Source organism: Bos javanicus, chromosome 11 (assembly GCF_032452875.1).
Source record: "Bos javanicus breed banteng chromosome 11, ARS-OSU_banteng_1.0, whole genome shotgun sequence".
Taxonomy (NCBI): Eukaryota; Metazoa; Chordata; class Mammalia; order Artiodactyla; family Bovidae; genus Bos; species Bos javanicus.
In genome coordinates, this window is record NC_083878.1 from 88122492 (window position 1) to 88139173 (window position 16682).

The 16682-nt window shown below is 43.3% G+C and overlaps 1 protein-coding gene across 2 annotated transcripts in view; it reads left to right on the plus strand.

Moving 5' to 3' along the window:
- MBOAT2 (membrane bound O-acyltransferase domain containing 2) overlaps window positions 1-16682 on the plus strand; it is a 106655-nt gene that overhangs the window by 35055 nt on the left and 54918 nt on the right. The window contains exons 1-3 of one of the 2 annotated variants that reach the window (XM_061433359.1): window positions 1783-1882; window positions 11702-11847; window positions 16460-16537. In XM_061433359.1, coding sequence (XP_061289343.1) covers window positions 16506-16537 — 32 coding nt within the window. In that variant the 5' untranslated portion in view covers window positions 1783-1882; window positions 11702-11847; window positions 16460-16505. Of the gene's footprint in view, window positions 1-1782; window positions 1883-11701; window positions 11848-16459; window positions 16538-16682 lie in introns of those variants that run through there. The other variant, XM_061433358.1, reaches the window with a different exon arrangement.

Below are 16682 nucleotides of genomic sequence, written 5' to 3' on the forward strand. Positions count from 1 at the left end.
TTTCATTTTTCTCCCCCAAAGTTCTGTGCTTGTTTGTAGAGCGTTTTTGTACTGGTGCATCTTACCTTTTCTGGGGAGTTGTTTATAGGAAACAGGTTTGCAGGAGATGATACACCAGTACCGCGTGCTCTTAGAGGATGAGGGATCCTCACCCTTGCCCCCAGCTTCAGGAAAACCTTCCTGAGCTCCCTGGGTGCCCTTCTTGCCCCTCTTAGGGCTCATCCAGGAGAGAGGAGTCACTGTTGGAATCTGGGGTTTATCATCTCCTTGCTTTTCTTCATAGTGTTAACCACGACATAACGTTTAGTTTTGCCCAGTTTTGACTTTTGACCTTTATGCAGATGATGCATACTGTATGTTTTCTTCTCTGTCTTACTTCTTCCATCAGGCTGCATTTGTGTTGGTGGCTGTAGCTGCGGTTCTTACATTTCCACCCTGGTCTGGTGTGAATACACTCTCACTTGTTTGTGTCCTCCTGTCCAAGGATGTTTGCGTGGTTTCTGGGTTTTACTGTATAAATAATGCTTCCATGGACATTCTTGTTCACAGGTTCTTGTCACATGAACAAGAACCTGTGAGAGTTTCTCTAAGTTTATTTCCTTATGGGTCAAGTTATGGTCATGGAAAATGTATCTTTAACTTGGCTAAATAATGCCAAGCTGTTTTCCAAAGTGGTTATAACCAGAATACACAGCCGGGAATTCAATTTCTTTCATTCCTCATCCATACCAGCACCTGGCTCCTACTGTTACCAGATTGATAAATTTTGGCCAGTCTCATGGGCGTGAAAAAATACTTTGTGATTTTACTTTTCCTTACTCCTAAACAAGTGAGGTTAATGTGTTTTCATATAGTTCCTGGCGATTTGTCTTTCCTCTGCTGTGAAGTGTTTAGTCCTGTCTTTTGCCTGTTTTTAAACTGGATAGTTGTTTCTTTAAAAAAAAATTTTTTAAAGAATATTTCTAGTAATTCTATCCTATCCTATATTAAAAGCTTCCTGGTGGCTCAGATGGTAAAGAATCTTCCTGCAAGGCAGGAGACATGGGTTCGATCCCTAGTTTGGGGAGATCCCGGGAGAAGTGAATGGCAACCCGCTCCAGTATTCTTGCCTGGAGAATCCCATGGACAGAGAAGCCTGGCAGGCTACAGTCCATGGGGTTGCAGAGAGTGGGACACAACTGGCGACTAACACTTTTATCCTGTGTTAGTTATACCTGTATTTTTAAAACTATGTATTTATTTATTGTCTGTGCTGGGCCTTATTGCAGCATGCAGGGTCTTTGATCTTTGTTGTGGCATGCAGGATCTTTTTAGGGACAGCGAACAAGATCTAGTTTCCTGACCAGGGATCAAACTGGGGCGCCCTGCACTGGGAGCACAGAATGTTGGCCACTGGACCACCAGGGGAGTTTTGTCTTTTTCATCTTGGTTTTTAGAGGTTCTCTCTGTTTTGGATTCTTCATTATATGTAATGCAGAATATCTTCTCCCCGTTTGTAGCTTGATTTTCCATTTTCCTATGGTGTCTTCCAATGAAGACATCCTTGATTATTTATTTTAAAAAGTAATTTTAAAAATCAAAAAGTTGTGATAACGTGTACATATATAAAATTTAGCATCTTAACCATTTTTAACTGTATGGTTCAGTAGGGTTAAGGATATTCACATTGTTGTATGACAGATCTCCAGAACTTTTTCATCTTGTAACATGGGAACTGTGCACCCATTAAACAACTCTCTTTTCCTCCTTCCTCCAGCCCCCGGTAACCATGAACTTACTCACTGTCTGTGGGTTTGATTGTTTTACATGCTTGGTGTAAGCTCTTGGAGCTTTTTGGCCGCATCATGGAGCTCCCCTCTGGGGGTCTGAACCAGCCAGCCAGGTAGGCAGACTGTCAGGTAAAGGATCAGAAGGGTCCATCATGTTTTGTTTGGGTTTAGGGAATATATTTCATGATCTAGAAGAGTGGACAGAGATTACTCTTATTTTCATATTAAGAAACTGTTGTATAAAGTGATATAAATGTGATATACTGTGGTATAAAGTGATGGATGCCAGAGGTGACCCAGTCAGGGCTGGAGTGGGGGTTTCTGTTGATGGTCTGTTAGGTGGTAACAAGCTGCTTCATTTAGACCCGCAGCCCGGTCTCTTCTGTGCTCTTTGTCATGTGTGGTTCCTAGCCAGCTGGTTGCATGCCCCTTGGCTTATCCTTCGAGGACAACCTCTGTTAAAGTCAGGGGTTCACAGACTTGGACTGTTCTAACTTTAATCGGGGATGTGTGCTCACAACGCACCTCCAGACGGAGCTGCTTTCTTGTGAGTCATAAACACCACCTTCGATGACTTAATTATGGGACTTTGTTGGCTCTGTGGTGCTGCTTAATATTCACCTCAGAGTTGGTGTAAATATTTGGTAATCTGGATGTGCAGATGGTCTGCCAGCTGTGGCTTCCTTTCGAGCCTGGGAGCAGGAACTTGTTAGTGGTTTTCATGGAGTCTCTGCATCAGGACTGGTGGAGCCTGGCCTCCCAGGACCCCCACGTGACTGGACGCAGGTGCATCTCTTGCGGCTGACTTAGCACCTGTCACTGTGGCGTTTGGAGGTCAATTACTTACTGTGATTTGGATCCAGGAATTAGTTTTCAGCTCAGGCTTAAAATAAAAAGACATCAAGCAACAGGAGGACGAGACGATACATAAATTTGGAATAATATTGTGACTGGAATAAGATAACAAAACTCGAGTTTGCAAGTATTTAACACACATGTGCTAAGTGCTGGTCATATGTCAGAAATAGATGCTGAGAAATAAAATAGACAAAAATCCCTGTTTTAATGAATGTGCATTCTAGGGATATCTTAATGAGTGACTCTAGGGTAATTCACAGTGCATGACAGCATGAGGCACAATGATTGATGATTTTCTGGGTAGCAATATCTGAAACCTTTAAAAATTCTAAAAAAAAAAGTTCAAAGTGCTTACATTGGCCTATTCACTAATGTATTCTTTAAGTGCTTAATGGCTAAGTAATTCTAAAGGGAAGGAGTTCATAACCAAAGCTAAGCATTAAATGTTAGTACTTTTTATGTTGACATGATTGTTATTGAAAAGTATACTGTTTTTGATGGGAAGCAGTATTATTTCAAAATCAAGACATTTGTAAGTTGGTATTGTATTGAACTGAAATCTGATGATAATGAGGCAGCCCGGGAGAAAAGTGAGTTTTTTGCATCATTTGAAGCCTTTTATAATTAATAGGATAATGGAAATTGACTTTTTTTTTAGGATAGGTACTTTTTACTCAGTAGCACTTAGGTCCCCATGGACTGTAGCCTGCCAGGCTACCTTATCCATAGTATATGTTAAAAAACGATTGAGTAGCACAGGAAACTATATTGAATATCCTGAGATAAACCTAATGGAAAAGCATGTAAAAAAGGAATATATGTGGGACTTCCCTCATGGTCCAGTGGTTAAGACTTTGTCTTCCAGTGCCAGAGGATATGGGTTTGATCCCTGGTCTGGGAGCTAAGATCCCACATGCCTCATGGCCAAAAAACCAAAACATAATACAGATGCAAATCCAGGACTTTAAAAAATGGTCCACACTAAAAAAACAACTTTAAAAAAAGGAACATATATACGTGTATAACAGTCACTGCTGCACAGCAGAGGTTGGCGCAGTGTTGTAAATCAGCTATACTGTGGTAAAAAATTAAAAAAAAAGATTGGGAATGCTGCTTTAGCTTGGAAGATGTAGGGGGCTTTTGAAGATGTGATGTTTGAGTTCTGATGTGAAGGGTGCAGTGTCCTGTCTGCGTTGTGTGCATTTCAGGTGGGGGTTGGGGAGCCTTTGGCCTTGAGGTGGAGACTGATCTGCTGTTGGTCACTGTGGATCAGTTCGCCTTTTCTAGAAATTGATATAAATAGAATCATTCTCTTCTTTTGTTCTAAATTCTTTTATAAACTTAAATTATTCTGAGGTTCATCTATGTGGTGTGTGTCACAATAGTTCATTCCTTTTTCTTGCTAAGTAATATCCTCTGTGTGAATGTGCTATGATTTGTTTATTCAGTCAGTGTGAATTTAGATTGCTCTTCCTTTTTCCCTTCAGTAGTTCTTCTGCTTTGCTAATATTATTTGTAACCACCTAAGAGATAAACATTTCACATACTAGCACACTCTTTCTCACTCCAAACACTCCCAGTAAAAGGGGAGATGCCTCCTTGTTCTTATATTTATTCCTCTTTATCCTGTTAAGCGATGAGCTCCTAGTCAGTCACTCGTCAGAGGACACTCAACAAGCCCTGTTGATGGGAAGCAGACCAGCCTCTTTGTGTCTGTGCTGTGTGTGATATTTTGGGATGTGTGTATGGCAAGTTTGTTTTATCTGGATTCAGCTTGTTTCTGCAGATTGCTTTTACTTGAGCTTCATAATTTAGCAGCTGTAGATGCAAATAATCGAATACGTTTTAATTTCACAGGTGGACAGAAACAAATTCCTTCTTAGATGATAGGAATCTTGTATAGATGGCAAGACTGAAATTAAATATGCTCTCGTCAACATGGTAGGTAGGAGATAGGTCCTTTTCATTGCTGGCATCTTGATTAAATCCCTTGCTTTCTGCTTCTGTTTTTGGTGCCTTTGAAAAAGCTGACTGCTTTTTTGGTTTCTGCAGATGATCTGAGAATACGCTTCAGGATCTGTCAGTTAATGAACCCCCGGGAGTCTGGCTGTTTTTAACGATGTTGAATTTAGCTTGGAGTAGGAGGCTAGGGGATGTCTGGGCTTTCACCTTGCAGCTCTCCATGCTGTTGTCTGGGGAGGATGAGAGGAGAACACTTAAGGGACGGGCCTGTTCTGGTGGTCGTGGGTCTTTGCTGGCTGAACCCGGTGTGTTTTGCTTATGTGGGATTAGGATAGACAGTTGCCGTATAATCTGGGAGCCAGGATGGAGTCCCAGAGGCCTGCCTGATGCCAGTCCCCTTTCTCCCAGCCCCTCCGTGGCCATCATTGTGCGCGTTGGTGTGTGTCTTCTTGGCACCTCTCCATTTTCTGAGTGCGGGATCTGCCTTGTCTGTGTTGTTTCTTCTGCCTAAACAGTAATTGTCTACAGAATGTTCAGTAGAATGCGTCAGGTCTCTAAGAAAGAAGGTGAAATACGAGCTGTTACAGTTTGAGTGCCAGTGGGCTTCCCAGGTGGCACTAGTGGCAGAGAATCCACCTGGTGATGCAGGAAACACAGGAGGTGTGGGTTTGATCACTGGGTCGGGAAGATCCCCTGGAAGTGGAAATGGCAGCATACTCCAGTATTCTTGCCTGGAAAATTCCATGGACAGAGGAGCCTGGTGGGCTACAGTCAGTGGGGTTGCAAAGAGTCAGACACGACTTAGCAGCTGAACAAAAAAAAAAAGTAGTTTTACCACTCACATGGGCATCCCCACACAATATGGTTGATTGCTTGTTTGTGGGAACGTTTTATAAATATATGTTTATGTGTTGTATGTGTTCCTCTGAGTTAAATTCAAGAGATGTATGCTTCTTTCATATAGAGCATGTGTTTAGTCCCTATGCTGTAAGAAGCTGTAATGTTTCACTTTCATTGTCTGTGTAGTTACCTATTGTATGACTGTACCACAGTATATTTAGCCATTTTGCTGGTGGTAATGGGTGTTGGGTTTTTTCTGGCACTTGGCTATTAGGAACAGCACAGTTCCGAACATTCTTGATCATGTCTCCAGGCCCTACATAGTGGCCTGGCTGAGTCACAGGGAGTTTGTAGCTATAGTCCTGTAAGAAGACGCTTAGCTGTGCCCTCAAGTGTTTGGGTCAGCGTGTGTGAGAGACCCCATCACTCCACACCTGTATTGTCAGACTTTGAAACATTTGGCAATCTGGTATATAATGGTATCTTATGTGGATTTAATTTATATTATTTCCTAGAGATTTAAAGAATGGTTCTTGCATTGCATTTGGGCTCCATCATATCTACTTGACTTTGAGGTTGGTTGATGAGGACACATTTCTGAAACATAAAGCATACCAGCTTTGCCTGGGGAATTAAAAAAAAATGAATTTGAAGTTCTGTTTCAGACCAGGCGCGGGCTTGGTGGGATGTGGGCTGGGGGCGTCTCGCGAACCGTGGGGTGGCCTGGGCTGGGGGCCAGCGGCCCAAGTTAACTGACTTTCCAACCGCTTGGAGCCTCCACGTGATCCAGCCGCCGGGCGGAGCCTAGTTGGGCCATGGCGATGCTTCCACCCACCCTGCCACTCGCGCCCCTGCCTGAAGGCTTGGCCCTGATCGCCTTATCCACGCTGACTGATTTGAAGGTGCGTGGCGTCTCCTCGTTCTCGGCCGCTATGTGTCCCTCTGCGGAGGGCCACTCCCCTGCCCCAGCCAAGCCCCTAGTCTATTTCCAGTTCAGACCTGCCTTCCTCTGAAAGCAGGACCCTGTCTACCCATATATCCCGCTACCCCTGCTCTCCACTGTTTGGGCACCATGTTTTTTTCTCTCAGAGCAACATTTTTCACTCTTGGTAGTTTTTTCTTGTGTAATTGTTGGATTGTCGTCTGAATTTCATGCAGCATATAGTTGTCAGATCATGCTCCTTAGTGGTTCTCAGAACGTGACCCCATCAGCAACTTCAGCTTCACCTGGACATTTGTTGGAAATGTAAATTTGTGAGTCCCATCCCAGCCCTGCTGAATCAGAAGCTCTGGCAGATGGGCTGTGTGTGTGCTTAGTCTTGTCAGCCATCTTCTACTCTTTGTGACCCTATGGGCCATAGCCCACCAGGCTCCTCTGTCCATGGTTCTCCAGATAAGAATACTGGAGTGTTTTGCCATTTCCTCCTCCAGGGGATCTTACCAACAGGTATGGAACCCATGTCTCTTATGTCTCCTGCATTTGGCAGGCAAGTTCTTTATCACTCACACCACCTGGGAAGCCCAGGAGTCTTTAAAGAAACCCTCCAGGTGATGCCACCCTATTAATAAACTCTTGAGAACCACTGCTCTGGAACAGGGTGCCAGAACATAGTTAAAACCTCAGTATATACTTGCTGTGGAGAAAGCAATGGCAACCCACTCCAGTACTCTTGCCTGGAAAATCCCATGGACAGAGGAGCCTGGTAGGCTGCAGTCCATGGGTTGCGAAGAGTCAGACACGACTGAGCGACTTCACTTCACTTTCACTTTCAGACTAGGGGAATAAAAATTCTGGAGCAAGTATTCAAGAATCTAGTTCTAGTCAGCGGTGTAGCTGGTTACTGAACAGCTGGACTTACACTTACCTGGATACAAGCACAGTGCTGAGGATGCTACAGGTTGTGTCTGTGGGGCCTCGAGGACCCCTCTGATCCTTGTCCACGGGCTCTGTGCCTCGTTTCCCCAGCTCTGCCCCTATAGGGTCTCCCCAAGACAGCCTGTTTGCCTTGTGAGCCAGTGGCTGAGGATGTAAGTGTGCTATCCAAAAGCCTTTTATACTGATATAAAAGTACCGTTAGATATAATTTGTCTTCCACTGATAGAGATACAGAGGCAGTAGCTGATTTGGGGGATACTTCTGTTATTTGTTGAGTATTGCACATCGTTTTAAAAAGTTTTATTGAAGTAGAGTTGATTTACCATGTTGTGTGAATTTCTGTACAGCACAGCAATTCAGTTATACATATATGCATATTTATCACAAGATACTGAGTATAGTTCCCTGTGCTATACAGTAGGACCTTTTTGTTTATCCATTCTGTATATAGTAATTTGCATCTGCCAATCCCAAACCCTCAATCCCTCCCTCCCCCACACCCTCCCCCTCAGCAGCCACAAGTCTGTTCCCTCCCTATGTCTGTGAGCCTGTTTCTGTTTTGTCACTGCAGTTCAGTTCAGTTGTGTCCGATTTTTCACGACCTGCAGCACGCCAGGCTTCCCTGTCCATCACCAACTCCCAGAGTTTACTCAAACTCATGTTCATCGAGTTAGTGATGCCATCCAACCATCTCATCCTCTGTTAAACCCTTCTCCTCCCACCTTCAGTCTTTCCCAGCATCAGAGTCTTTTCCAGTGAGTCAGTTCTTCACATCAGGTGGCCAGAGTATTGGCGTTTCAGCTTCACCATCAGTCCTTCCAATGAGTATTCATGGTTGATCTCCTTTAGGATGGACTGGTTGGATCTCCTTGCAGTCCAAGGGACTCTGAAGAGTCTTCTCCAACACCACAGTTCAAAAGCATCAATTCTTCGGTGCTCAGCTTTCTTTATGGTCCAACTTTCACATCCACACCTGACTATTGGGGAAAAGTAGCTTTAACTAGATGGACCTTTGTTGGTAGATAGATTCATTTGCGTCATATTTTAGATTCCACATGTACGTGACATCAGGTGGTACTTGTCTTTCTAGTGTTGCCCTTCATGTTGAGCTGCCTTGAAATTTAAGGTTTTTCTTTATGTAAGTCAGTTGTTGGCTCATTATGGAATGCCGAGCTCTGACGTGGAGCTAATTAACTTGTATGGCATGGGTGGCAGTTTACACATTTTTTCATACGAGGTGTAGCTGTTGGTTTGGTGTGTCCGTGGGAGGAGGTCCTCCTCTGATGTCACTATCTTGGACCCTTCCTTCCCTAAATGCTTTTATAAATTTATTTTAGAGCATTATTAATAATTTCTTCGAATAACCTTAAAAATAAGTGACTCTTACTGTTAGTTCTTTTGTTGTTGTTCCGTCATTCAGTCGTGTCTGACTCTTTTTTGACCCCATGGACTGCAGCCCACCAGGCTCCTCGTCCATGGCATTCTCCAGGCAAGGATACTGGTGTGGGTTGCCATTTTCTTCTCCAGGGTATCTTCCTGGACCAGGGATCCAACCCTCATCTCCTGCATTGGCAGGCGGGTTCTTTACCATTGCACCACCAGGGAAGCCCTGCTGTTTCTTTGGAGTGGCATAAATTTACCGAGGAGCAGGCTTTAAGCCTGTGTGCATGGACACTGCCTTAATTGTGAGATTGAACCATATCATTTCATGTCAAAGAAAATTCTTCTCTCACCCCCTCATGTGAAGCATGCTCCTTAGAAGGCATCTTCCAGTGTGCCTACAACAGCTGTTTTATTAGGTACTTCTGTGTGCAACTTTTCACTAAAGGCTTCTTTTGTATAAAATGGGAAGTGTTACAGAGGAGTCTTAAATGAGCTAGAGTTTTCACCCTTGCTTCTTTCTCTGTCCTGTGCCCTGCTTCCCCTCTCACCCCCCTCACTCCCAAACTTCTTGGGGGCAGTTTCTTTGAAGGCACATCAGGTCATTTGTGTAGGTATATTTTCAGAAAAATGGTGTTGAAAAAAAGGAACATAAAGTTGTTTCAGTCTAAATTTCTTTCCATTTGGAAGAAAACTTGTGCGAAGGATTGACCCATAACAGCGGGAACAAGTGTACACAGGCTTGTGTGTGTGTTATTGTGTGTATTAGGTGTTGGCATTTTGTTAACCAGAATGGACGTATTTTGCAGATCACAGATTCCTGTGGTCCTGCCCTTAGCCATCAAGTTGGACCTTTGAACGTTCTCTAGAAGTAGAGAGGCAGCCGGGGAGCAGCCTAGACACAGACGTGGGTTGGAGCCTGGGGTGCTCACTGTTACTGTAGGTGTCCTTGAGCTGGTGGAGTGAACTGGGGAAGCAGCTCCACGTTTCACGGATCAAAGGATAGAAGCAGGGGAGGGTGCCCGCACACGTTGGGTCTCCATCCCGGCCTTGTAGGTCCCTTCCTTCTTGTTCTCTCTCCTCTCCAGCATGCGTTGCCTCCCCTGACCTACCCCACACATGAAACAATGACTAAGACATGGTTTCAATTCACAAGTGCTATTTGGACATCTGGGTGTGTACCCTTTCCTTCTGTATAAAGGAACAGTCTGGATATTCCCACCTGCCTGTCCTAGAGGTTTTTTGCTTGATATCAATTGTGCTAGTCCCTCCTCCTGGAGCTCCCACCATCATCTGATGGGCTGAATCCGTCTCCTTTGCAGCCCGGCTCTCCAAGGCCTGGGTACCAGGTGTGCCTCAGGCTCCTCCCATCAGGGTGATCGACGGCACCTGCTCCCGGGGTTCACTCCCGGGCACTGGAGCTGAACCCTAGTTCTCTGTGCTTTTGGAGCAGGAGCCCGCTTTACGCATCTAGGTGTCTGTTCCCTGCACAGTGGTCCTGGCCCCTCGTGGATCAGGTCTGAATTATTCACCGCCGGGTTATCTAAATCCAGAGACCTGGATTTTTTCATTAGATTCTGAATCCATCCAGGGCGGGCAGTGAGACTTATGCAATTTATGACTCCTATGCTCTGCCCAGAATAGATGCTCCATGCATTTTTGTTTTGTTACAACATATTTGAAAGAAAGTTTTTAAACTGTAGGATGCTTTGTAGATGTGAATAATTCTTAACGTCTGTATTCATTTTTCTGGTATATCTACTTTTCGCTTAATTAAAAAAGTGTTCTTGGAACCCTTTAGGAGAAAAAAAAGTGCTTATTAGAACCTGTTGGAATGACATTTTGGTTGTACTGAGTTTAACTGTTTCAAAGAACAATGGTCTCTCAGGCAATGTACAACAATGTCCAACTGTTTTTCTCCTTGTAATGCAAGAAAAAGCACATAGCTCTCTGTGTCTCTGGGCAGAGATATCTCTGTGGATCTGTGGCGGCACTGACGTATGGCCGGGTGATTTATTCCTAATTTAGCTTTCTGAAACAGTGGTTTTGTTGTTGTTGTGTGTTTCTTACAGGTTCCTAATGTCAAATGGATTTTTCTTTTATTTGTAGATTTTAAGACCTATGTTTCTTCGTGTTCTAGGAGAACCTACTTCGTAAGAGACAGAAAAGGAGGTTTTTCTCGAGTCTTTAATACCACAGGAGAGGCTTGTTTGTAGTCTTTTTTAAAAAAATCATTTTATGAGGGCAAAAGAAATGTTAAGAAGGGAGAAAAAGGAGCCGCAGTCCTGTTAACCAGCTTGTAAATCATTCCTGTAAATCGAGGGCGATGTTGTCCCTATTGTTATGAGGATGTTTAAGGACTGGCCTTGATGGGCTCAGCGGTGGTCGCTTTCTCTCATGGCTTTCCGGGGGCTCCTTCCTCTTGTTCACCTGCTGACCTCCTGGACCAGTCCCTGAGGCCCCTGGAGCTGAGACACGTAGTTCCTCTCAGCGCTGGCTTTAGACCAGCAGCATCCCCTTGACTCCTCTGGCAGGGATGCCACCAAACTCCTAACGGCAGAGGGTACATCCCACATACTCTCAAGGATCTTGACTGGATCTTAACCCAGAGGAGTTTAGAAGCTCAGAACCCTTCTTGTCGACCAGTTACAGAGTCGCCCAAGTCATTAAAATAAGTTTATCTTTCCCTCTAACCATGTGGTACTCTGTGCTTTCCATTTCTGCGTCTGCATCCCCGTGTCTTCCAGATTCTTCCCGGGCCCCTCGCAGCCTCTCCCACGCTGGGCACCAGTGTCCCTGTTGCGTGTAGCACTGACGTGTGCATCAGCCCTTCCCTTTGAACTTGAGGCTGTCATCCTGGGAAAGACGCCCTGGTTTTTGTTTTCGTTTCTTTAGCAAACTGGAAGATCTTAATTTTAAGTAACTTTGGTGTTTTTGTCATGAGAATTTTAATGTAATATCAAATGAAAAATTCAAGTCTGTGTTGCTAATACAAAATTTTAATTTTTCTTTGCAGGTCAACTTTGTAGTGTGCCAACTCTTTGCCTTGCTAGCAGCCATTTGGTTTCGAACTTACCTACATTCAAGCAAAACTAGCTCTTTTATAAGACATGTCGTTGCTACCCTTTTGGGCCTTTATCTTGCACTTTTTTGCTTTGGATGGTAAGTAATTATTTTGATCATATTTAATGAAGATTTTGGATGTCTTTGTGAATTGAGTGTGTAGAAAAATACACTATGTAGAGTTTTGCCCTTATATTTACCTATAACGTTTTACAGTTTTTATTTTTAATAGAAAAGATAAAGAGTGGAAAGTGGGCTCTGTCTCTTCAATTTGGGCTCAGAGGACAGTTTACTGTTTATAACTTATGAAAAAGGACAGATGAAGAAAAAAGACATTAAGACATTTTATTCTGTCATGAGTAGCTCTTCTACCTATTTTGAGATCTTTTATGCCAGGAACAAATGAACCATTTAAAATAACTTGTTCCTTTCTGTGCAAGTGGCTTGTAAGAGGCTGGTAAAGCCCATCAATAGAACTCTGTTATCATTTTTTATATTCTACCATTAGCTGAATGAGGTTTTTGGTTGGGTTGGTTTTGGTGGGGAAGAATTATTTATGAATGGAAAGCTTTTATTTATGGCCCTTCAGATGCTCCATGTGTCTGTGTTTCTTCCACTTTGCTCCTTTCTTCACTATCAGGACTATTCTTGTAATAAATACAGACACACCGTAGTTCCTCTTTGTCTCAGATGACGGTGGTTGTAGGAGGAAAGCACAGTGTCTTGGCTAAACAGCAGAGATACTCAGTAGAAGGATTCTTGGTGATTCCTCCTGAATTTTCCTTCTTCTGTTGTTCAGTTGCTCAGTTGTGTCTGACTCTTTGTGACCCTGCAGACTGCAGCATGCCAGGCTTCCCTGTCCTTCACCATCTCCTTCTTAACTGAGAGCTTATGCTGCTGGCTCACTGGCTATGTTTGCTCTTCGGCAGATTGTTGTTTGAGATGTAGATTCCCTGAGAGAATGCCAGTGCAGCTGCTTGATGGATGTTTAGGGTAGTTCCTGTTGTGGGGTTGTAGACGTGTAGATTTTGACGATGACTCCGTGTTTGTTCTGGGAGGTTGTTTTTGATTCTTACCCCACTCCAGTACTCTTGCCTGGAAAATCCCATGGATGGAGGAGCCTGATGGGCTGCAGTCGATGGGGTCGCGAAGAGTCAGACACAACTGAGCAGCTTCACTTTCACTTTTCACTTTCATGCATTGGAGAAGGAAATGGCAACCCACTCCAGTATTCTTGCCTGGAGAATCCCAGGGACGGGGGAGCCTGGTGGGCTGCCATCTATGCGGTCGCACAAAGTGAGACACGACTGAAGCGACTTAGCAGCAGCAGCAGGGCTGAAATATACTGGTATTTCTTAATCTAGTTTTTCCCTTTGGCAACCGTACATGTGTCCTAGAAACTCATGAAAATTCAATTAGGGATTATTTATTCCTTCTCGGCCTTGCTGCCCTGTGACCAGTCCTCTGATAGGCCCTGCCAGTGGTAGGCGTGTGTGGAGTCCCTGGGTTTCTGTGTGATTTCTTAAATCAGATCTAGGCATGGTTTCTCCCCTTCCTTGATAACATCAAAGTTTTGTTCAGTTTCTCAGGGGATTTCTATTTAAACTTATCTTAAATCATGCCATGGGTGTGTATGTGTGTGTGTTTAACTTTGTATCACAGAGCTTTTCAAATGCAAAAAGAACAGAAAATAATAGAATGAACCCTCAAAGGCACATTATCCAGCTTCAACAATTGTTAAAATTCCACCATTCCTATTTCATTCTTTCCTCAACTTATTTTTCTGCAATATTTTCAAGCATATTCCACTTTACACATTTTACCCATACATACGTCAGTGTTCAACGTGTATTTTGTCGGCATTTTTTTTTCATTAAAAATTTATTTTATTTTATTTTTAATTGGAGGATAATTACAATATTGTGTTGTTTTCTGCCATACATCAACATGAATCAGCCACAGGTATACATATGTCCTGTCCCTCTTAAACCTCCCTCCCTCCTTTCTCCCCATCCCTCCCCTCTAGGTTGTCACAGAACACCTGACTTGAGCTCCCTGAATCATATAGCAAATTTCCACTGGCTGTCCCTTTTATACATGGTAATGTATATGGTTACATGCTATTCTCTCTAATATCCCACCTTCTCTCTCCCCAACTATGTCCAAAAGTCTTTTCTCTATGTCTGCATTTCCACTTTCGGCAGCATGTTGTAAGGGGTGGGGAAGGCTTGTCCAAAGTGACCAGCTCCAGACACCCTTCATTTTGTGGTCTGTGGACACAGAGAAGACCGAGATGTCATCCGTGTTTCCTGGGCCCGTGTGACTGGGAGTCCTGCTGGAGGGAGAGGTGTTTACTGATGGGGGAGGGTGCTTTCTTGCTGTGATATCTTCTCAGATACTCTATCCCAGTGTCCCGAGGAGCTCACCGTGAGGTCAAGTGGTCATAAGTATGTCAATTTATATGTGATAACTAGGATTTTAAAAAAGCGTACTCTATTCTTTCCTTGAAGGAGAAACTTCTTATGTTCCTTTCTTTGGGAAAAGATTGTTTATGCCTCTGCACCAGGTAAAAGATAATTCTCTGCTACTTGATATAAGTGGGGAAGTAGAGTGTCCTTCTGGATTGCATTTTAGCACTTTGTTTTGTTAGCCTCAAAGGCAGTCCTATCTCCTATTGATTTTGACAAGTTGTCTTTTGGAAGACTGTGTTAGTGGTTACCTAAATATAATTGACTCTTACCTACTTGTATTTGGCCTCAGCTTTTTTTTTGAACCATCATCTATAAATTTCTTTTAACTGAGAATTAGTTTATACTTTTAATTACTTGTTTAGCTGTTTGACAGCAGTGCAGGGTAGTGGACTGGAGCTTAGACTGAATCCAGACAGACCTGGATTCCACGGTGGGTGCCTCAGCCTGGCAGCGCTGTGACTGGACACGTTATTCAGCCTGGTTAGCATCACTTTTCTCTCCTGTAAAATGGAACCAGTGATGGTGGTCAGGTCTAAAAGACATAATAGGCAGAAGGGAGCTTAGCACAGTAGCTAGTTCCTTTTTGTTTCAGTTTATGGACACACATGTTTTTCTGATTGGTGGCTTTCTGGTTATATAGTAGCATTCCAGGCCAACATTGTTTCCGTGTGTGTGGGTTTCTTTGTGTGTGGGTGTGTGTGTTAGGCAGAGGCAGAGGCAGAGACAGGCAGATGAACTCTCTATAATGGGTAAGATAAGTCTCTTCTATACCTGTCTTGGAGCCTACTTCTTATTTGTAACATTTCTGTGGAAAGTTAAAAGTAATTAAGTAGCTTTTCACAATGGAGGTGCCTGTTATTCTATGATGCTTAGGTTAGAAAGTAATTTTAATTGTAGTTTAAGATCTTTATTAATACTTTAAATTGTATACAATGATTTCAACATTTTTTTCATACATTATTCATGCTGTCAAAGGGGAAAGAAAATAGAAATTTTGCATGTGTGTGTGTGCTTGCACATGCGTGCATGTGCGCAATCTTAGGGATAGTTTGGAGGGATTTTTTTTTTTTTTTAAGTATTTATTTATTTGGCTGCTTGGATCTTAGTCATGGTACGAAGGCTCAGTAGCTAGCTGCGTAGCATGAAGGATATTAGTTCCTCAGTCAGGGACTGAACCCACATTCCCTGCATTAGAAGGCAGAGTATTAACCACTGGACCACCCAGGGAGTCCCCGGGATGGATTTTAAAACCAGAGATCTAAATCATGTTTTGCCTGACTTTTGTGAAATGGATGGCTAAATTAGTTCTCTCATTTAATGGTGTATTTCTACATTGCTGCTGCTGCTGCTAAGTCACGTCAGTCGTGTCCGACTCTGTGCGACCCCATAGATGGCAGCCCACCAGGCTCCCCCGAGCCTGGGAGTCTCCAGGCAAGAACACTGGAGTGGGTTGCCATTTCCTTTTCCAATGCATGAAAGTGAAAAGTGAAAGTGAAGTCGCTTGGTCGTGTCTGACTCTTAGTGACCCCATGGACTGCAGCCTACCAGGCTCCTTCGTCCATGGGATTTTCCAGGCAAGAGTACTGGAGTGGGGTGCCATTGCCTTCTCCAATTCTACATAAGAACATTAGAAAACACGGTATTATTTCCGTGAGAGTGTTCCATAGATGGATTACTGCAAATTAAGAATTGACTAGATTTGTATAAGGACACTTATTTGACTCGAGCCATTGTGTTTTCAGAATAGATCAATTTGGGTGAACCCGCTTTTAAATGAATTCTAATATTTGGTATTTTGGGCTCTTTTGTAAGTAACACTTGCAAAGACTACCACAGATCCACAGCTGTATTGGCGCAGTCAGTCAGGTAAACAATTAAGTGACGTCCGTCAGGACGATTCTGAAGTCCCAGTTTCTCGCTCCTTTTCATACTTGCGCCTTAGTAATGGAAAAGCGGTAATGGGACCCCATGGAGCTTTCGTGTAGCTGGGAAATGTGGGATGCTCAGCCCCTAAGTGTGGCTTTCTGGAGTTCTTAGTTTTCCAGCCCTTGTGGGGCTTGTAAGATGAGACTCCTCTAAGGTATCCACAGAGTGTTAGGCTTTGGAGGTTTTGCTTCCTTGTTTTTTTTTCTGGGAATGTTCTGAGTTATGCATAAGCCCTTTTTATCCTAAATCATTTCAACTCGATGTTTGTGTGTAGGCCCTTCTAACCCTTCTAACAGTGCTCTTACTTTTTACAGGTATGCCTTACATTTTCTTGTACAAAGTGGAATTTCCTACTGTATCATGGTCATAATAGGAGTGGAGAACATGCACAAGTAAGTGCTCACTTTATTCACGTACAAAACAGGTTCCAACATAATTGAATCGGGCCCAATAGAATTCTACCACGTTAAAAATTATTCTGAATTATGATCATTTTTTCAAGGCTATAATTGATATAAAAGCAAAATCCTCGGTATG